Source organism: Aquarana catesbeiana, linkage group LG01 (genome assembly GCF_042186555.1).
Source record: "Aquarana catesbeiana isolate 2022-GZ linkage group LG01, ASM4218655v1, whole genome shotgun sequence".
NCBI lineage: Eukaryota > Metazoa > Chordata > Amphibia > Anura > Ranidae > Aquarana > Aquarana catesbeiana.
Genome location: NC_133324.1, coordinates 682,631,200 through 682,653,908, shown reverse-complemented (window position 1 = coordinate 682,653,908; position 22,709 = coordinate 682,631,200). Strand labels below are relative to the sequence as shown.

The 22,709-nt window shown below is 41.4% G+C and overlaps 1 protein-coding gene across 3 annotated transcripts in view; it reads left to right on the top strand.

Annotated features, from left to right (window-relative positions):
* SEC24D (SEC24 homolog D, COPII coat complex component) overlaps nucleotides 1-17,027 on the top strand; it is a 163,539-nt gene extending 146,512 nt beyond the window's left edge. For all 3 annotated transcript variants that reach the window (XM_073603216.1, XM_073603224.1, XM_073603209.1), the window contains exons 20-23: nucleotides 3,429-3,608; nucleotides 4,547-4,738; nucleotides 9,741-9,830; nucleotides 16,409-17,027. In XM_073603216.1, the coding sequence (XP_073459317.1) occupies nucleotides 3,429-3,608; nucleotides 4,547-4,738; nucleotides 9,741-9,830; nucleotides 16,409-16,549 (603 nt within the window). In that variant the 3' untranslated portion in view covers nucleotides 16,550-17,027. The remainder of the gene's footprint in view (nucleotides 1-3,428; nucleotides 3,609-4,546; nucleotides 4,739-9,740; nucleotides 9,831-16,408) is intronic.
* The last annotated feature ends 5,682 nt before the right edge of the window (nucleotides 17,028-22,709 follow it).

Below are 22,709 nucleotides of genomic sequence, written 5' to 3'. Positions count from 1 at the left end.
AATAAATGGCCTTTTCAGTAAATGCAGCCTCACAGATCCATACAGTGGCAAGAAAAAGTATGGGAACCCCTTGAAATGAACTAAAATGTGATTTGATCACTATCAAAGTCACAATAGACAAACACAATGTGCTTAAGCTGATAACACACAAACAATACTAATTTCTTGTGTTTTTAGCGAAAACACCCATTAAACATTCACAGTGCCAGAGGAAAAAGTAAGTGAAACCATGAAGCGAATAGCTGGTGGTGCCTCCCTTGGCAGCAATGATTTTAACCAGGTGCTTTCGGTAGCTCTGGACCAGATCTGCACAACGTTCAGGAGGAATTTTCACCATTCCTCTTTACAAAACTTCTTCAGCTTAGACATATTTGTAGGATGTCTGGTATGAATGGTTCTCTTGAGGTCATTCCACATCATCTCATTGGGGTTCAGGTCTGGGCTCTGACTGTGCCATTCCAAAAGGAGCATTTTCTTTTTCTGAAGCCAGTCTGTGGTGGATTTACTTTGATGCTTTAAGCCAATGTCCTGCTGCATCACCCAACTTCCGCTAAGCTTCAGTTGGCGGACAGCCACCCTGACATTATTCTGTAGGATATTTTGGTAAACTTGGAATTCATTTCATTTCCTTGATTATGGGACGTGGTCCAGGCCCTGAGGCAGCAAAGCAAGCCCAAATCATGATGTTCCCTCCACCATACTTCATCGTTGATGTTCATCGGATGATGTTTTAATGTTAGTAAGCTATGCCTTTTTTGCGCCATATATGGTGCTGGATATTCTTCCCGAACAATTCAACCTTTGTTTCATCAGTTCACAAAACATTTTCCCCATTATCATTGTAGTTTGCCAGGGTGCTTTAGGCATGCACCAATGTTTTTTTTTTTTGGAGAACAGTGGCTTCCCCCGTGGTGTTCTGCCATGGACACCCTGCCTGTTCAAAGACTTACGTATGGTAGACTCATGAACAAAGATGTTTGCCAGTTACAGTGATGTCTTCCAGCCTTTAGCTGTTACTCCTGGGTTCTTCTTTACCTCACTGAGGATTGTACCTTGGAAGTCATCTTGGCTGGGTGCCTACTTCTAGGAAAAGTAACCACAGTACTAAACGGTCTCCATTTATAGACAATTTGTCGACTGATGGATGCCTAAACACTTTGAGATTGCTTTGTATTCCTTTCAGCCTTATGTAGATTAACTACTCTTGATCGTATGTCTTTAGGAAGCTCCATTTTGCAAGGAATGGTTCACATCAACCGATGCTTCTTATGGTCAGCAATCTGCCCTCTGGAACATTTACCCCCTTCATGAAACTTTTTGAGGACCATTGACAATAATACAGTGATCAGTGCTAAAAAATATGCACTGTCACTGTACTAATGACACTGGCTGGGAAGGGGTTAACATCAGGGGTTAACTGTGTGCCTAGCTAGTGATTTTGTGTACTGTGGGAGGTGCTTTTACTAGGGGAAGGCATGGATCCATGTCCCTGCTTTGCAGGAACACAGGATCCATGCCTGCCTTACTGACAGAACCAGTGATCTGCCTTGCTTACATAGGCAGACCACCATTCTCCCTCAACACCGAAGGATTGGCGGGTGCTGGCAGACATCGAGTTCATGGTACCCACTGTGTGTAAACACAGCGAGAGCGGGCTGCCAGCAGTGCGCCTGCGTGTCCCCTACCCGGACGTGTAGAATCATATACTAGGTATGTGATCCTGCACAGCAGTTCCACTTTGGCGTTGTATATGTAAGTTATACAGTCGTAAAGTGGTTAAAATGTTTGAGTATCTTTTATCAATCAAAGTAGCTCTAAACCAAATATCATCAATTGCACTCCAGGTGTGCAAACTACTGACTCCAATTTTTTAACGTTGAAGTAGTTTACGGGAAGATTTCCTTCACTTCCTGTCCTGTAGCCAAAAAACAAAGTGAGAGAAAATCCCTTTAAAGTGAGGGAATCCCGGGGTGGGGGGTCACTATTCCTGTTCTGGTGACAGCCCAAAATTTGTAGGATTTTCTTTTACTTTCAATGATTATTGTAAACAGGACAAATAGAGAGGGTGAATTTCCCTAATGGGGATACAGACAGCAATAAAAACTGATAGTGTTCTAATCCTTCTCCACTCTATCCAAAACTAAAAAAAAAAAAAAAAAAAAAAGCTTTTGCCTTTTGTGACACATTAATAACTTTTTCCTTGCCACTGTACATGAACAATAAACATTGATATTTCTAAATCTTTTAGAGATAATAAATCACATTTTTCCCATTTTCTCTGAGTAAACCCCATTAATTTTCTTTAAAGAGGTTGAAACATCCAAATCTAATTCTAGTTCCTCAGGGATTCCAGTGCAGCGCTTTCAAGTCTTCAGTTCCTATGTCTGTACCCTGCCATGGCAATAAAAAAATCAGTCCCACTCTTTCTGTTACATTTCTATTGTAATGACATGATTGAGAATGCAGCAGTTGGCGTGAGAGGGCCCGTATATCACAGTGTGTGTAATTCTGTAGTAGTTCTGGTAGCTGTGAGGAGCAGACATCCCCAAGAGGCATAAGCCACCCCTCTAGACATCTATAACTGAAATATCTGTTCTGGAAAAATATTTGTTTTTTTCCCACTTACACTATGTTGTTTTATGCTACATTCACATCAGCTATTTAGGTCGGTGCAAATTGTAGCGGCAGGATTTAGAGATTCCTGCTGTGGCTCTGAGCAGCTAGATTCTTCTGATTCCTGTTGCGGCAGAGCGGCTAGGTGCGGCCACTGACCCCATTCACTATAATGACAGCAATTGGCTGCTGTCTGTACAGCCACTGATTGCCTGCAGTGATCGCTGCTGCATGCACCCAGGGTGCGTCCAATAGTGATCACCGCAGGCGACCTATCATTATAGAGAACAGGGTCGACGGCTGCATCTAGCCGCTCAGAGCCTCAGCAGGAATCAGAAGATTCCTGCTGCTACAATGCTCACCATCCTACATCCCGGGGTGAATGTAGCCTTAAAACAATTAGGAATTGTCAAAACTACCACATTAACTGTTGTTAAAATAATTCTGTAGTAAGAGAATATAGGCCCTCCATGATGTTCCTGCTTTTAAAAATGCTACCTTGATTTCTCTCAATTTAATAGTTTTTGGGTCACTTTGACTGGACAGAATTCTGGATTTACATGCTTGCTCTGTGCCGGTGACTATTAAAATATTAAAGTTGCTGGATTAGTATGCTTTTGCTGATGTCAGAAGATGTTAGCAAAAGCAACCCATGTATTTGTTCAAGTATGGGATCTCACAGTACACATCATAGAGTTTCTTTGCAATGAATGGCCATTTTCTGTTACATTTAGGACATGCAAAATTCACATAACTAAATTTGATTGTGGAAAGTAAAGTGTATACTGTAATACTCTTCCCATCTTTCCTACCAGCTCATTCTTCCTGACTCAATGAAAGTGCTTCCAGTCTACATGAACTGCTTGTTAAAGAATGAGGTTCTGGTGGGGAGCCCAGAGATTCCCACTGATGAGCGGACATTTCAGAGACAGCTGGTCATGCCTATGGATGTGGCCAGCTCCCAGCTCTTCTTCTATCCACTGCTTTTGCCTTTAGTAAGTGATAACAGCGGGTGCGTTGGCGGGCAAACAACATAAAACTAGTTCTTGAAATTTACCAGACTGAATTGGGTATGCTAGAGCATCAACACTCACTATACAACATAGATGGCACCAATGCTTCACCTATATTTTTAATCTGTAAAAATGTCTAGCCACCGCTATAGATAACCTCAAATGTAAGTTAAGGAATACATTTCATATAAAATAACTTCTTGCATTCATTTCCTTTTATTTGATTTTAGTATTGAGGAACATGCAGACAAAGTGGGGCCCAGTCCGGCCTTTCTGATAATAAATTATAGAACCTTATTATTATAAAAATAGAGATGAAATCATAGCATTCAAGTTACCTGTTGTTAATTATAGTAATTGACAATACTTTAGAAGCACAATGAAGCAAAGGCATAGATTGCACTGTTTCTGTTGAAAAGGTCTCACATTTTGCTGGTTGCCATGTAAAAACTATAAAACCATGAAAAGATTAATCTATAGGAGCATTTAATAGGCTGCCTTAGGTAATTGTAAACAGGTTCTGCAAAAAACATTACATTTTTGAATATCTGTCATTGTACACAATGGAGACTTTAACAATCCCTACAGATATAAAGGAACAAGAAAGGCAGTAAATACTATCTCAGATCACTGCATGCTCGCAGCACAAAGACCGAGCTGTCAATGACAGCTGTCAGTCCAAATTAAAGATCGGTAGTTGGCAGGACCAGCTTCCAAACATGTGACCACCATGACAATGATCACATGATCGACTGCCCTTCCCACCCACTGGACATTCAAAACCATTTAAAGGGTTGCCAGGGTGGACGGGAAGGTGTTAAATTGGGGTTTTATTGTCTTTTCAGTGTGGTTTTGTATTTCTGTTTAAGAACGGTGACTGTACTCAGTAACTAATTATGTTTTTTCAATTTTAACTAAAGCATACATTGGACACCAAGAGCGAAGCCATTCCTTCAGCTGTCCGTTGTTCTGAGGAGCGCTTGTCTGAAGGAGGGATATTCCTCCTGGCCAATGGCGTCTGCATGTTTTTGTGGTTGGGTGTCAGTTCACCACCAGAATTCATCCAAGGGATATTTAATGTGCCTTCCTTTGCACACATCACCCCAGAAGCTGTAAGTTATTCATCCTATTTAGCTTATTGTGGTAGTGCAACAATGTTACTCCCCTCCTGCTAACTTACAGTGGTATTAAACCCAAAAGCAAACATTTATTATGTTAAAGCTTACCAATTCTTAGATGTGATGACTGCATTAGTGTTCTTTTTTAGACTTTCTTTTATTTACACCTGGTGATCCAGCCAGAAAGTCTGTTGTGTTTCAACAGAACAAGCTGTCCTGCAGATGTTGCAGTTAAGCTAGCCATAGACTGATTGAAATTTAGCAAGTTCAGCAGGAACCAGACATATTTCAATCCATATATGGGTAAGCTGGTTGTACATGTGGGAGAGGAATGTCAAATTTGGCCTGAACTGGATGTCGTTTTTTTTTTTTTTTCTTTATTTTCTTTATTGATTTTATGTAAGTTTATTTTTTTTAGATTAACGTTATTGCTATCACAAAGGAGGAACACAGGTACTCTTTACTGAGAGATGTGGGATGTTTTAGCCTCAGATCTCTCCTCTGCCCTCAAATGCAGCTGATCAAACTGACTTTTTGATTAGATGCTTTATAAGCCAGTAACGGCCTGTAAACATCAAACAATGACAAATGACAATCTTCCGACTTCACAGAGGATGGGCGGTACGAATGTACCCACCATTCCTGTGTGTTCACCAGGCCGGACAGGTTGCAGCGGTTCTGGGCTCCCCAATCGCACCGGAGAGCTCGGGATCAGCATTGGAAGGGGGTTCTTCCCGCAACCTGTAGAAGTGATTGGGTGACTGTTGAGCTGCTTGCATCACTACAGGAAAGCCCATTGCTATCTGCAGCCATGATTCTTGTATCACTGGGTGGGTGTATACATACGTACAGTGGTCAGGAATAGAGTTGCCACCTCATCCCTTTAAACCCAAACACCTTTGAATTACACAGGTTCTGAGGCTAATTAAATGCAGAAAAGGCACCAAGTGAGTTTAATTACCACCTTAAGCAGCCACAAAACCTGTGTAATTAATATGTGTTCGGATTTAAAGGGATGAGGTGGCAACCATAGTCAGGAAGCTTAACAATACTGCTGTACAAAGGTGTCTCTTTGCTCCTCCATCCAGAGTGTAGACACTCTAATACATAAATTGTGTTACTGGGGAGATCACCAGAAGGCAAAAAAGACTGAAAAAGAAAACAAATGCAGCTACCGCATCTAATGATCGATAAGCTGCAATATATTACATTTTTGGTTTTGGGTTTAAAAAAGGCTTTAATATAGACCTCCAATGCAACAGCAGATACTGAGATCTAGCAGTGCAGGAAAATCTTTTTTTCTCTGTAGTCTTCTCATGTGAGGCCAACCAAATGTTTAACCCTGTGGTGGGGCCTCCAGCTCATCTGATGGTCTATGTTTTATTTGCTAATCTGCAGATGCCTCGAGTATTTCATCAAGCTGTGTTGATATGTCAGTAATGGTGAAACTACCAATAAACAATCACAAACTGCTTTCACAATAACAGCAGTGACAGTTGTAACAGCCTATTTGGATTTCTTTCTTCTGTTTTCCTTTTGTAGAAATCTATGCAATAAGGGAGGAAGTATTGATAAGATAAGAGAGATGTAATTTTTCAACGTCAGGAGGAGCTCTAAGATAGGACTGTAGGGCTATATCCATCCCTAAGTTGAGCACCATTGCCCATTGGTTTAGGTTAATGTGTTTCTAAAGCCAAAACTTTTAAAAATATTTTTGTATAGAGTAAGGAATTGTTAAAACCCCTGTCAATTTTTGTTACTGTTTACATTTCTTTCACATCATCAAATACGATGAAATCAATAAAAAGTGAAGTTAATCCGCTCTTAGACAGTTGTAGCTGGTGGTACCGGTGTTCTGCCGAGAAAGTTCCCCTCAGCGGATAAGGACTCCCCTCTACTGCGCAGGCGCAGCGCTTGCGCAGTAGGAGCCGGCGGAAATAGCCGAAGCCGAATAGAAATCAGCTGTACACGGCGCCTGTAAGAGGGCCCCTCGCGGGCTCGCTTCGCTCGCCACGCTTCGGGCACGGCCTCGCTTCGCTCGGCACTTTTTTATTCTCCCTCTAGGTCCACTTGGATGGTGGGGCTTGAACCTGGACCCAGGGCGCAGGCGCCGTGTACAGCTGATTGAAGTTTTTCACCTTCGGCTATTTTCGGCGGCTCCTAGTCATTCGTACTGCGCAAGCGCTGCGCCTGCGCAGTACAGGGGGATCCTTATCCGCCGGGGGGGAACTTTCTTGGCAAGACACCGGCTTCCTAATGTGACCACTGTGACAATGGTCACCACATCAAATAAGATGAAATGAGGGAAATCAGCTCTTAGACAGTTGTCACCAAAATAAGTGTCCTTACTGGAAGATTTCACCTCCCCTCCTGCTCTGGTGAAAACTAGTATAAGGTGGTATTAAACCCAGAAACAAAAATGTAATATGTTAAAGAAGTTGTAAAGGCTGAAGGTTTTTTACCTTCATGCATTCTATGCATGAAGGTAAAAAACCTTCAGCATGCAGCTCCCCCCACAGCCCCTCCTAATACTTAACCTGAGTCTGATCCTGATCCAGCGATGTGCATGAGAGCAGCTGCCCTCCCAGGTCTGTGCCGCCTCATTGGCCCAAAGACAGCAGCAGGAGCCATTGGCTCAATCATCAGTGAGGAGGGAGTGGGGGCGGGGCTAAGCCACGTTCTGTGTGTCTTATGGACAGACAGAGCCGGGCTCAGGAGCAAGCATGCACTCGGCAGGGGGGAGGATCCCAGAGTGCCGGCAGGGAACCTGAGATGAGGAAAATCGGGGCTGCTCTGTAAAAAAAACACTACACAGAGCAGGTAAGTATAACGTGTTTGTTTTTTTTTTTTGTTTTTTTATGTAAGCATTTAGTATCACTTTAAAGCTTACCAATCCTTAAAGGTGGTGGCTGCATTCATTTTCTTTTTTTAGATTTTTTTTTCTTAATTTTCACCTGCTAATCTGACCAGTATCACACTTATTGTCTTAACCACTTAAGGACTAGCCTCGTTTTGGATTTTAGGTGTTTACATGTTTAAAACAGGTTTCTCTGCTAGAAAATTACTTAGAACCCCCAAACATTATATATGGTTTTTTTCTAACACCCTAGAGAATAAAATGGCGGTTGTTTCAATACTTTTTTTGCACCGTATTTGCGCAGCGGTCTTATAAGCGCACTTTTTTTTAAAAAAATTCACTTTCTTGAATAAAAAAATAAGACAACAGTAAAGTTAGCCCAATTTTTTTTTATATTGTGAAATATAATGTTACGCCAAGTAAATTGATACCCAACATGTCACGCTTCAAAATTGCGCCCGCTCGTGGAATGGCGTCAAACTTTTCCCCTCAAAAATCTCCATAGGCGACGTTTAAAAAATTCTACAGGTTGCATGTTTTGCGTTACAGAGGAGGTCTAGGGCTAGAATTATTGCTCTCGCTCTGCCAGTCGTGGTGATACCTCACATGTTTGGTTTGACCACCGTTTTCATATGCGGGCGCTACTCACGTATGCATTCGGTTCTGCGCGTGAGCTCGTTGGGACGGGGGGGTTTTAAAAAAAAAAATTTTTTTTTTATTATTTATTTTACATTTTTTTTTTTTTTTTACACTGTTTTAAAAAAAAAATTGTGTCACTTTTATTCCTATTACAAGGAATGTAAACATCCCTTTTTAAGAGGCGTGGGCGGAAGTGACGTTTTGACATCGCTTCCGCCCAGTAGTGTCATGGAGACGAGTGGGCGCCATCTTAGCCTCACTCGTCTCCAGGCACAGGACAGAGAGGGACGTGATCGCCTCCGCCGCTACCGACGGCTCCGGTAAGCGGCGGAGTGCACCGGATCGCGGCAGGAGGGGGGGGCCTCTCCTGCCACCGATAAAAGTAATCTTGCGGCAAAACCGCCGCAGGGACCACTTTTATCAGAAAGCCGGCCGCCGCACGAAAACGGGGATACCCCTTCGTTTGGACGTACATCGGCGTGCGGCGGTCCGGAAGTGGTTAAGGTGTCTCCCCTCTTGATGGAGGAGCCATAGAGACACCTTTTGGACAGCACAATTGTCAGTCTGGGGAGAGGGTAGTGTGAGATGCATCAGATGTAGATTTAGATGGACTTCACTAGACAATTTAAAGTCAATTTCCACTAATGCAGTGTACACATGAGCGGACTTTTCGACTGGACTGGTCTGACGGTCTATCCGACGGACTTTTGACGGACTTTCCGAATAAACGGACTTGCCTACACACGATCACACCAAAGTCAGACGGATTCGTACGTGATGACGTATGACCGGACTAAAATAAGGAAGTTGATAGCCAGTAGCCAATAGCTGCCCTAGCGTTGGTTTTTGTTCGTCGGACTAGCATACAGACGAGCGGACTTTTTGATAGGAACTGGGTCCAGCAGAAGTTTTGAAACATGTTCCAAATCTAAAGTCTGTCAGATTTTCGACCGAAAAAGTCCACTGCAGGTCCAATGAAGCCCACACACGGTCGAATTGTCCGCCGGACTCGGTCTGTCGAACCAGTCTGGTCGAAAAGTACGCTTGTGTGTACACGGCAAAACTGCGATATAACAGATTTTAGTTTTTGGGTTTAATACCACTTTAAGTTAAAGTGTATTTCAAACCAACAAAAAGTGAGATGAAATCTCTCCAAAGTGAAGAATATCTCCTTTTAAACAGTTTTAACTGGAACAGGCGTCACCATTTGAAGATTTCCTCTGATCTGTTCTAGTGACAGCTGTAACATTTTGCTTTTCTCAAATCCTTTTGTCCCAGTAAGAGTGTTCACCAGGACAGATAGAGAAGGTGATCATTATAACAACATAACAAAGAACAAACTAAAACCAGAAAATTGAAGTAACATTGTGGTATTGCTAGAGTAAAAGAAGCTGTAAATCTCTAAATATGCCAAAAATTTAATAAAATCAAGTTTTGCATTTTTTATTTGGCATGGTGTGTTTAAAGTTTTTGTACATTATTATTGTTTTTTAATTGTAGACATCTATTCCTCAACTGGACAGTCCTCATTCCAAAAAATTAAGGGAAATTATGGAATTTATTCAGAGCAAAAGTTCTCATTCAATGAAGGTATGACATTCTTCCAAATTGTTACTAAGAAACCCAAAGGAAAAATTGCAACTTAGATTAAAGCTGGCCATACATTATACAATTTTCTTATTCAATTTCCCTTAGTTTTATCTTCAGCTATGTAGTGCAAGGGCCTGCCTGATTGCATACAGACTGAAAGTGTTTTGACCTCATATTATATGGTTATGTTAAATCTAAAGGAAAATTATACAAGAAAATTGTATATTGTATGGCCAGCCTTCGAGAATGGCATGAAATGTATTACAGTGTGGGAACTTCGGAGCAATGTCTGGGCATATGAAAGCAAAAGGGCGGAGGAGGGGCGGGAGACCTAGCTTTGGGCCCAGTCTTTAAGGGGAGCATATGATGGGCACCAGCTACCCCCAGGACAAGGAAACTGATAGAAGTAGCGGTGCTGCTTAGTTCCACCACACTGTAGTCTACATTTTGTAAACCCTCACAAGATGGAAAGTCTGCATGGACAGGACAGTGTCTGCAAGCACATGCTTAGGTGGCCATTTTGGGATGTTTTGCTTGTTTGTAGATGCAGTACTTTGGGCCAGTGCCATTAAGCAAGACACGCTGTATGAAAGGAGCCTATTACTGGACTGAAGAGATGGTGGTGTCTGTACGAGCAGTTTTATTTTCAGTTAACAAGCAGCATCTTTTTCAGAAAAGAAATTTGCAGAAAAGTGCTGTGAGCCTTACTGTAACAGACAATCACATAACACTAGGGAATATTAGATAATTCATGTCCTTCTTTATTTCTTTTTTATTAAGATCTGTATTTCCTATTTATTAAAGTCTTATTGGGAGAATGCCTGCCAGCTGCCAAAACTGATAGGAAGGTATATTTTTTAGCACAGCAGTGTTAATGTCTCTGGATTATATTGTTGAGAAATGTATGACCCCTGTATCAGTCATGTTCATATAAAATAAACAGTCTCTGAAATAGAGATTATGAGTGAAGACAATGAACTACAGGGTCTCTGTGCCTGTGTGCTATGCCACCAGATACAAAATGATACATGTACTTTATACAGCATCCACATTTAGATCACAGCTGGCGTAAGAGCCTGAAATGTAGTTTTCCTTAGGGACCATGCTAGCTCTCCGCTTCCCAGAGCATCAGTACTTCTGCCTTACACCGCATTCCATACTCAGTAGTTTTTTAAAGGTGGAGGTGGCAGAATATTGGTATATCCCATCCAGGACTCACTCCAGGATATGGGTACATTTTTGGGGTATCAGACTTCTATTGGTTTGATGGCAGCATCAAGAGGGAGTTTTGAATCTATAGTGTTGGTTTTAGATCCACTTTAAAGTGAACCTGTGCCTTATTCAAACAAATCAAGCTAACAGCTACAATTTATTTCTCCCAAGCTAAAAATACATACCTTCCATTTGCTCCCCCACTACTCTGTATAGTGACTGGGAGCGAGGAAATACAGCTCCATGTAAGCTTTAGAAGATTCTCCAATCTTGCACAGGGATGCTTGTCTCCCTGCAATAAAGTCAACTGCAATAAAACCCAGTGCTGTCACATGGAGTGAATCACATGCTGCTCAATTTACAGAACTAAAAGGTATTTCTTACAGTATCTCACAAAAGTGAGTACATCCCTCACATTTTTGTAAAGATTTTATTCAATATTTTCATGTGACAACACTGAAGAAATGACACTTTGCTACAATGTAAAGTAGTGAGTGTACAGCTTGTATAACAATGTAAATTTGCTGTCCTCTCAAAATAACTCAACACATAGACATTAATGTCTAAACCGCTGGCAACAAAAGTGAGTACACCCCTAAGTGAAAATGCCCAAATATGGCCCAATTAGCCATTTTCCCTCCCCGGTGTCATGTGACTCGTTAGTGTGACAAGGTCTCAGGTGTGAATGGGGAGCAGGCATGTTAAATTTGGTGTTATCGCTCTCACGCTATCATACTGGTCACTGGAAGTTTAACATGGCACCTCATGGCAAAGAACTCTCTGAGGATCTGAAAAAAGAATTGTTGCTATACATAAAGATGGCCTAGGCTATAAGATTGCCAAGACCCTAAAACTGAGCTGCAGCATGGTTGCCAAGACCATACAGCGGTTTAACAGGACAGGTTCCACTCAGAACAGGCCTGCCATGGTCGACCAAAGAAGTTGAGTGCATGTGCTCAGCATCATATCCAGAGGTTGTCTTTGGGAAATAGACATATGAGTGCTGCCATGCATTGCTGCAGAGGTTGAAGGGGTGGGGGGATCAGCCTGTCAGTGCTCAGACCATACGCCGCACACCGCATCAAATTGGTCTGCATGGCTGTCGTCCCAGAAGGAAGCCTCTTCTAAAGATGATGCACAAGAAAGCCTACAAACAGTTTACTGAAGACAAGCAGACTAAGGACATGGATTACTGGAACCATGTCCTGTGGTCTGATGAGACCAAGATAAACTTATTTGGTTCAGATGGTGTCAAGTGTGTGTGGCAGCAACTAGGTGAGGAGTACAAAGACAAGTGTGTCTTGCCTGCAGTCGAGCATGGTGGTGGGAGTGTCATGGTCTGGGGCTGCATGAGTGCTGTCGGCACTGGAGAGCTACAGTTCATTGAGGGAACCATGTATGCCAACATGTACTGTGACATATTGAAACAGAGCATGATCCCCTCCTTTTGTAGACTGAGCCGCAGGGCAGTATTCCAACATAATGACCCCAAACACACCTCCAAGACGACCACTGCCTTGCTAAAGAAGCTGAGGATAAAGGTGATGCACTGGCCAAGCATGTCTCCAGACCTAAACCCTATTGACCATTTCCTCAAATGGAAGGTGGAGGAACGCAAGGTCTCTAACATCCACCAGCTCTGTGATGTCATCATGGAGGAGTGGAAGAGGACTCCAGTGGCAACCTGTGAAGCTCTGGTGAACTCCATGCCCAAGAGGGTTACGGCAGTGCTGGAAAATAATGGTGGCCACACAATATTGACACTTTGGGCCCAATTTGGACATTTTCACTTAGGGGTGTACTCACTTTTCTTGCTAGCGGTTTAGACATTAATGGCTGTGTGGAGTTATGCACAGCAAATTTACACTGTTATACAAACTGTACACTCACTACTTTACATTGTAGCAAAGTGTAATTTCTTCAGTGTTGTCACATGAAAAGATAGAATAAAATATTTACAAAAATGTGAGGGGTGTACTCACTTTTGTGAAATACTGTAATTGTATATCACAGGACACAGAGGACTTCATAATCATGACTACTTGGGTTATGATGACACTTTTAGGTGAATGGATACTAATCAGAAACTTCCAGCCTACTCTAGACCTCAGGTGCCTTAACAAGTTCCTGAAAGTACAGAAATTCAGAATGGAATCCACTCAAAAGATGAATGCTTCGCTTTGTCAGGAGGACTTTCTGGTGTCAGTGGATATCAAGGATGCTTTCCTACACATTATGATTTTTCTGCCTCACCAACTATTTCTGCAACTTGCAGTGTAGGATTTCCACTATCAGTTTGTGGCATTTCTTTTGACCTTTCCATAGCCTCCAGAGTGTTCATCAAGATGGCTCCAGTTCTGGGGTTGTCAAGGATCTGAGGTATCCCCATTGTGGGGTGCCTGGATGGCCTGCTTCTCAGGGAGCAGTTGGCTCAAAAGCTGACATAAAATGTTCAGCTGACAGTACAAGTCCTGGAAAAGTTTAGTTGGGTGCTGAACCTTCAGAAGTTGGCCTTGGTTCCCACAAAAAGTCTGGAGTACTTGGTCATAGTCCTTAACATGGTACAGGCAAAGATACTGCTTCTGCAGGAAAAATACCAGGTGGAGTCCCTGAAGTTGTTGGAAAGTGCCTCGATTTGACCTGCTGGGGACGCTGGTAGCCGCCATAAACACGGACCCATATGCCCAGTTTCACAGAGTTCTTTAGCTCCATATCCTCTTGTGATTACTTGGATCTGCACACAAGTGTTAGGTACACTGGCAGATCCAAGGACTTCTGACTATCTGAAGACCAGTTCAACTCTGGAATGGTTGATATCAGCACAGATGCTGGATGCTGGGAAATCCTTCCTTCCAATAAACTGGAATGTCTTGATGACAGATGCCAGCCTTTCATGCTTGTGGGGAGCTCTGGAGAACCTCTTGGTTCAGGTAACGTGGTTCTCAGAGGAGTAGTTGCCAATCAACATCCTGGAACTTCAGGCATTCAGCTGGCCCTTTTACGCTGGTCTGTCTACCTTTGGGGTCTCCCCTGTAGGATGCAGTTGAAGAATACCAGGGTTGTGACATACATCAACCATCAAGGAGGGAGAAGAAATCTCCAAGTTGAGGAAAAAAGAGACCTTGTGTTCCAGCCCTCTCCACTATGCACATTCCAGGCATGGAAAATTGGCAGGCGCACTTTCTCAGACATTAGCACTTAAGTCCAAGGGAGTTGGCCCTTCCCCTGGAAGTTTTTGTGGAGATTTGTCTGCCATGGGGGAAAACAGATGTGGATCTCTTGGCATCCAGTTTTAACAACAAACTGGGCAGGTTTGTGTCCTGGACCACAGACCCTTAGACAATTGCAGTCGATGTCATTGTGACTCCTTGTGATCAAATTTCCCGATCTATGCCTTCCGTTTGCTTTCTTGCCTGTTGCGCAAGATAAAAGTGGAGGGCATTCCAGTGTTTCTGATCGCACCAGCTTGGCCAAGAACATTGTATACAGACATCAAAAATCAAACCGTGGGGTCTTCTGGATTAGCCAGATTTTCTGTTGTAAGGTCCAAGCTTCCATCCTGCTTTATGGCCCCTGGCTTTGATGGCATTTCTGTTGAAGCTCAAGACCTGAGGGATAGGGGTGTTTATAATTCTGTAATCCCCTCCTTTCTCAAGACAAGAAAGGCAACCTCCTGGAAGGTGTACAACGTTACATGGATAGCCCTTTTCACTTGTGAGGCTCATAAGTTTCATCCCTGACAGTATTCCATAGGGCACATTTTGGCCTTTCTCCAGACTGGTGTGGAGATGTCTCTGGCCTAAGTACTATCAAGGGACAAATATCAGCCTTGGCAGTTCTGTTTCAGAGACCTGTCTCATATCAGTCCTTGGTTAAAAGCCTTTGTACAGGGTGTCACATGGATTGTTTTGCCTCTGCAGCTCCCATTATCTCCACCTGACCTTAACTTGGTCTTGTCTTGCAGATTACTCCTTTGGACCTCTCTGAGATCCCCTTGTTGCTTCTTTCATGCAATGTTGTCTTTAGTTGCCATTAACTCTGCTTGAAGGTTCTCAGAGTTGGTTGTGCTTTTCTGCAAGGGAGCCTTTATGGTTATTCACCAGGAAAAGATGGTGTTGAGGAAAAGGTCCTTTTGCTTCCCTACTGTATTGTGTTGCCATCTTTTTGTCTTTAGTCTAAGCACCCTAAGGAGAAGGGTCTTCACTCTATGGATGTTGTTTGAGCTGTTCCAATGGCCCATTCCACCAGGAGTATCAGTACTTCTGGACTATTCAGACTCAAGCTTATTTTGCTACCTGGTCTTCTCACACATTTACTAACCTTTACCAGGTAGATGTTTATGCCTATGCAGATGCCAGTTTTGGGCAAAGGGTCTTGGAGGCAGCTTTGTAGTGGGGTACCCCCATTCTCTCCATTCGAGAGAAAACAGATTAGCAGCCCAATACACAAGGGTACATTGTAGGGGAATGTTGCCACCTTCTCCACATAGTCCAGAGGCACTCACCAGTCCAGTTATCACCCATTGTGGTGGGTTTGCCCCTTTGAGTCTTCAGGGAGTTGACACTTCCCCCTGAGGATCACTGTCATGGACCTGGAGAGCACCTTGCTGGCACAGTCACTTGGTACACTGTAACCTGGAAATTGCTGCCCACATGGTCCAGCCCCTACTGGAAGCATGACAGGTCATCCCTGCACTTGCACACTTGGTCCATGTACATTCCCTCTTAGCCTTTTGGCTGTAAGAACCAATCCTTCCACTGCCCCATCTGGAGTGTTAGTAATAGGCCAGAAAGTGCAAGACTAAAGCCCATGAAAGGAGATCTTCAAAGAGACATAGTAGGCACATCCATCACCTAAGAAAATGAGCTAAAAACCGAGGCTTAGCTGAGCTGGAAGGGGTTATGCCTGGGCGGGGAAGCAAATGAAGGAGGTATGTGCTGTTGGGGTACTGAGCTTTAAACTGAACCTGTTATTTTGCCCTACATGGGAAAAGACTGAGTTTGCTTTAAGCACTATTAAAGCAGTTTCACATTTTTGTACCACATATAGCATTAAACAAACACTGTAATCAATTAAGAATTAACCACTATGAAAACAGACAGACTTTTGGCCATTTGAATTCTTTGACCTACATTTTATGTTCACACTCACAGTTCTATCTAATCTTCATTTGATCTATTGGCACATTTTAATGAATTTCATGATGTGTGAAGTTGCCATATTATTATGGAAATTTCTAGTGACCCTTAAGTGAAATATATCGTTTTAATGGGTATTTGTAAGATGATTATTTTCATGTGTGAAGTTCTCTCAACTAATGCAGTCCATGGATATTAACATAGCTCTTTTTATTTGACACATTTCAGCTTGTCTTGGTGAAGCAGAAGGAAAAGGCAGAGATGGCTTTCAGACAGCTGCTAGTAGAAGATAAAGGCCTACTTGGAGGAGCTTCATATATGGATTTCCTCTGCCTTGTTCATAAAGAGATCCGCCAGCTCCTTACATAATTGCTCCAAGATGCCTTCCATGATGCATCCCTCAACATGTCAGCAAACACACTGCGTCCAACTGTTGCTTACTGTGGAGTAATGTGCTGCACAAGACATGATGTGACTACAGTCACAATTACAGTCCTTTATTTCATAAGTGCTTAATTTTTTAACATCCAAAGACAAATCGGGCCTCTCCCTGGAAACGGATATATGAATGATGACCTAAAGGGAAATACTTGTGTGTGTTTATCACAAGAATGCTGTTTGTATGTATTTACTGTATGTCTGAATATGTTTCCTCCAATCATTTAGGTACTCTATTGGTATAAAATACACTTCAATTCTTCCAATAATATTCCCTGTGCATTTGTTACAGTTAGGCACATGTATTCAAATATCGGATATTTAGACAAGAGCTTGTCATATCAGAATATCAGGGAATTATGATATTTTATCACTATTAAAGGTGACTTTGAAGTTTTTTTGCCTTTCACTGGCCTCACTGATGTCTTTGTGTAGGAGGCTATCAGGCCTTAGCCCTTCGTTATTATGTACAGATTATTTGAAGAATGAATTGTAGATATGGAGGCTGTTTTACTAAAGGAGCTGTGTGAACAGTCACTTCAATTATCCAGTCCTGTAAAAAGCAAATTCCTGTTTACTTATTTTACCTGCATATGGTTCAGTAACTGGACTGAACATTCACAATGTAAAAATTCTCAACTTCTCTTGTAAATTGGCCCAATTGAGGTTGTTTTTCAGAGCCAATTATCTAGAAAAAAAGGAACTGCTGCAGTCCTATAAAAATTACCTAAGCATGGTCACCAAGCATAGGGGAAGTATAGGAATGTTACTGTACTAGGACATTCATGTTAGGTAGACATGAGTCATTTGCAGAATGAGCCTTGTACTGAGAGAATATAGGGGCTACAGAGCTGACATTTGCTCAAAAAAATGCCAGTTGCCTGATTGACATACTAATAACTTATTTTGGAGGAACTGGCCTAGAACATCTATACAGGCCAGGATTTTTAACTTCACTTTAACTTTCTAATCTGCATGCTTGTTCCTGGTCAGTAAGTTGAAGTGAAAGATAGTGCTTTTGCCTAAATACACCCACCCCCTCTCAATCATTAATGTTACCAAAATCCAGCCATATGTTCCAAAATGCAAAAATTGCTGTTCTTCTAACTTTTGTGCTGTTCACTGCCTGTCACATGATCCTAATCCCCCTCCATTCTGATTCTAAGGGCAGCAGGTGAGTTGGCCTAGTGAGGGTGTGACATGCCCTAGCTCACAAGCTCTAAGGCAGGCCATAGACCATGGGTGCTCAACCTGTGGCCCTCCAGCTGTTGCAGAACTACAAGTCCCATGATGCATTGCAAGGCTGACAGTTACAAGCATGACTCCCAAACAGAGAGACATGATGGGACTTTCTGTGTTCTGCAACAGCTGGAGGACTACAGGTTGAGCACCCATGCCATAGACAGTGCAAAATTCTTTTCTGCAACCACAGGCTGCAGGAAAGAAATTTGTACTATTCCCCCATCAACACAGACAGTGCTGACAGGGGAACCCCTCATGCCGAGCAATTGTGTTCTCCCGGCAGGGGGGCGGGAGCGGCCTGGGGAAGCCAGTGATTATTGCTTGTGGCTATAGCAGCCACTTGTGATAATCGCAAGTTATTCCGGCAGGCTGGTTGTACCCAAGTTGATCAACTTGGTACACTCAACCTGCCCATTAATGGTTCGAGATTCGAACTGTGTATGGCCGGCCTAAGGCTGGAGCTCGCTTATGAATAGGAAAGCATGTGATGTCATGGATGGGGTGGGGCTGGGCAGGGCTAGACTAAGATAACTGGTTCGGGGAGGGGCTGCGCAGACTTTTTAGAACAGACACAAACAGTGGTACTAGGAAGTGCCTGTGATCAGCCACATTAGGCTGCACAGGCACACAGTTGTCGGTGGCTCAATGTCTGAATTAAACAGTTGTTTCTTATCAGACATTTAGCAATCCCAAATGTTGATTTAATATAAAAGTTTATTATATTTTTCAAATAAATAAAGGGTAGATTTTTTATTTTCCTTGTCAAAAGAAGTTCATTGAGTATACAATGTTATAAAGATACATAAAGTAAGTTTACAAGGATCTATAAAGTAAGCTCATTGTTTTACAGTAGGGTTTATATAGGTAAATATCATGAAAATTTCAAATATTAAACATTGGGTTCACGTAAACCTAAATTAAAGATATATATATCATTTCCTTAGTTACTTTTGTAGGTATTTAAATGATTTATACCTATTATACATATTGTTTACAAGTAAAGTGTATATAGGTCAAATAAATTCTGATAATGAGCTTTAATCGTAAGGTGGAGAAAAGGAAAGAGAAAGAAGAAAAAGGGTTGAAAGGTAGAGGTATGGTCCACAAGGTTGTCCCGCTCGTCAGTTTATTATTCTTTTTAGTTCTCTTTGAAGCCTTAGAATGGGTGTCTCTGTAAGTCATTTAATCTGTTACCATGGCAACAGGACAGAGTCATTGAAGTTTGACAGGAACTGTTGTTTTATCCAAGGATGCCAAAGTTTTTCAAATTTTGGAATTTGATTTTGATCGATGGCTATCATCTTAGCATGGGACATTGTATTATTCATTCTGTGAATTGTTTCTGCTAGTACCAATGTAGGAGATTTCCATGCCTTGGCCACTGTTTGTTTTGCAGCCGTTATTAGTTGGATCATAAGTTTGAATTGAGAGAGTGTTAACCATTCCGGTTTTAGATTAAGTAAAGTTAAATATGGATCTGGTTGTATTATTTTTTAAAATATTTTAGATGCAATCACGAAGACTTCCTTCCAGAAGGTTTGGATTACTGGGCACGTGCACCATATGTGTAAATATGTGCCTATTTCTGGGCATCCTCGAAAACAAAGAGCTGAGGTATTAGGTGAATATTTTGCCACTCTAGCGGGTACAAGGTACCAGCGAGTTAGGACTTTATAATTTGTCTCCAGTGCTAAGATGTTGGGTGAAGATGACTTAGATGTGAGCCATATGTTAGACCAGTCCGTGTCTTCTAAAGTTCGTCCCAGGTCCTCCTCCCACCTCTGAACGTAAGAGGGTCTATTAAGATTTGCTACTCCATATAATTGATTATAAAGTGATGAAATTGTACCTTTAGCAAATGGATCTTTTGTACAGATTGATTCAAAAATGGATAATTGGGATAATGGTGTATCCCCCTTTAGGAATGGTGTATAGAAATTTTTGATTTGGAGATATCTAAATATCTCAGAGTTTGGAAGATCATATTTTTCTCTAAGCGATGGGAATGAAAGGAATGATTTAGATGCTATGAAGTCATTTAGTGTCTGAATGCCTGATGTTGTCCAAGCTTTAAAAGAGTTTGGGTAGATCCATGCCGGATAAAAGGCCGGATTTCTGATAAAAGAGAGGAGAGGATTGTGTGGAGATTGTAACTGATATTTGGTTTTTAGTTTATCCCAGAGAGATAAGAAGTGTTTAGTTATGGGATTATGAATTTTAAAGCGGTCTTTAGGATCAAGCCATAATAAATTTGATATTAATAGAGGGTCATTTTCTGAAGCCTCTATAAATACCCATAATGGGATTTCCTGTTTTGCATGGTATTTGGACAGACTGGCCAAATGTGCTGCTCTGTAGTAGTTAGTAAAATTAGGGTATCCCAGGCCTCCTTTATTTTTGGGAAGATGTAGTGTGTGTATAGGTATACGTGGTTTAGAAGAGCCCCATATAAACGAAGTTGCTCTTTTTTGTACTATTCTCAAAAAATAGGAAGGAATTGGAATAGGGAGGACTCTGAATAGATAAAGCAATTTGGGTAGAATAGTCATTTTGATTGCATTAATCTTCCCTATCCAGGATAAAGGAAGTTGCGACCATTGTTTTATTAGATTTGTGATCTGTCTTAATACAGGAGGATAATTGGTTGAGAATAAGTCAGAATGAGATGCTGTTAAATGAATTCCAAGATATGGGATTGATTTTTCTGCCCATGTGAATGGGAGTGCAGCCCTAGCCGGGATCAATTCCGTGTTTGTGAGTGAAATATTAAGCACTAGGCATTTCTTAGGATTAATCATAAGGCCGGATAGGGCTGCAAATCCATCAAGAGCTGGTATTAAGTTAGGACCAGAGACCTGTGGTGATGATAGAAAAAGTAATATATCGTCTGCAAATATACATAATTTGTGTGTAATACCTCCTACTTCAATGCCAGTTATAGTTTGGTTTGTTCTGATGTATTGGGCCATGGGTTCGAGTATAAGGGCAAATAATAAGGGAGATAATGGGCAACCCTGTCGGGTACCTCTTTCGATATTAAAGGCTTCAGATTTGTATCCAGCATATTTTATATAGGCTTTGGGTTTATTATATAATGCTTTGATCCATGTTAAAAAGTGGGGTCCAAAACCCCATTTTTGTAATGAATATTGCATATATTGCCAGGATACTGTGTCAAATGCCCTCTTAATATCGAGAGATAGAAAACATAAAGGGATTTTCCGTTTTTTAGCAATATGTGCCAATAACACTGCCCTGCGTATATTATCGCCTGCCTGTCTATTTGGCATGAAGCCTACTTGATCTCTATGTATTAATTTTCCTATAATGCTATTGAGGCGTTTTGCTATTATTTTTGCTAATAATTTAATATCGAGGTTTAACAGAGAGATAGGCCGATAATTCACACAGGAAGTATCATCAGAAAGGGGTTTTGGGATCATACAAACAATTGCCATTAGTGTTTCTTGCCGAAAAGAATGTCCATCTAGAAGTTTGTTAAAAGTTTCAGTGAGAATGGGAGAGAGTATTTCTGAGAATGTTTTATAGTATAAAGCCGAGTAGCCGTCTGGGCCTGGTCTTTTGTTAAGTTTTAGGTCTTTTATGGCGTTAGCAACTTCATCTATAGTTATAGGCTCATCCAAACTGCTTTTTTGATTCTGAGATAACTCAGGTAAGGTTATTTTTGAGAAGAAGGATTCAGCCTCTGTAGGATTAAATTCATTGTTTGTCTTGTATAAAGTTGCGAGATGTGAGTGAAATTTATGGACTATTTTAACTGGATTACAAGTGTAAACATTTTTTGATAATTTCAAGCGTATTGGTTTGAAAGATTTGTTAGTTGAATTTAATGCCCGAGCCAAATATGTACCTGGTTTGTTTGTATTCATGTAGAAATTGTGTTTGGAGCGTTTGAGGGATTTATCAACTGACTCAGTGAGAAATAGATCGTATTCCAATCTAGATTTTTCCAGATGAGATTTTGTACTCTGAGATGGATTATCTTGAAATGATATGTAGGCTGCATTAAAATTGAGTTCTAGTTTTTTTGCTAGATTTTTGCGTTCCCGTTTAAATAGTGCCATTTGTCTTTGTATTGTACCACGCAAGACAGGCTTATGAGCTTCCCACAGTGTTATTGGGGAGATGTCTGTTGTATTATTAATTGATATGTATTCCTTTAAAGCTTGTTCAATGGCCATCTGATGTAGTGGGTGTTTGAGCATTATGTCCGGTAAGTACCACGTTGGGTCATGCGCTTTTGGTATGGCTGAGGCTATAGTAGTGTATACTGCATTATGGTCAGACCACGGAATCGGAATTATATCTGATGCAATAATTTCTGGTATCATTCCTATTGTTAGAAAAATATGATCTATTCTGGTGAAGGTTTGATGAGGGTGCGAGAAATAAGTGAATTTCTTTTTCATTGGGTTACTTTCTCTCCACGAATCTACCAGATTGTATTTGGAAAGAAGTTGAGAAAAAGGTAATCTAGAGGTTATTTTGGATGGTGTAAAAGGTGATTTATCTAGAAATGGGAGGAGGACCTGGTTCGAATCCCCACACATTATCACTGTTCCTATTTTGTGTGTATTAATCACTTGTAATATATGTGAGAGGAATGGTGTAGGTTGTTTGTTAGGAGCGTAGTAGGAAATCACTGTGATTGCTGTATCCATTATATAACCCATGAGTATCAGGTATCTACCTTCTGGGTCTTTAATTTCTGATGATAAGGTGAATGGTGTGGATCGGTGAAATGCAATTAGAGTTCCCCTTTGCTTGGTACAGGCAGAAGCCGTGTAAATTTGTTGATAAAAAGGAGAAATATATTTTGGAGTAGAAT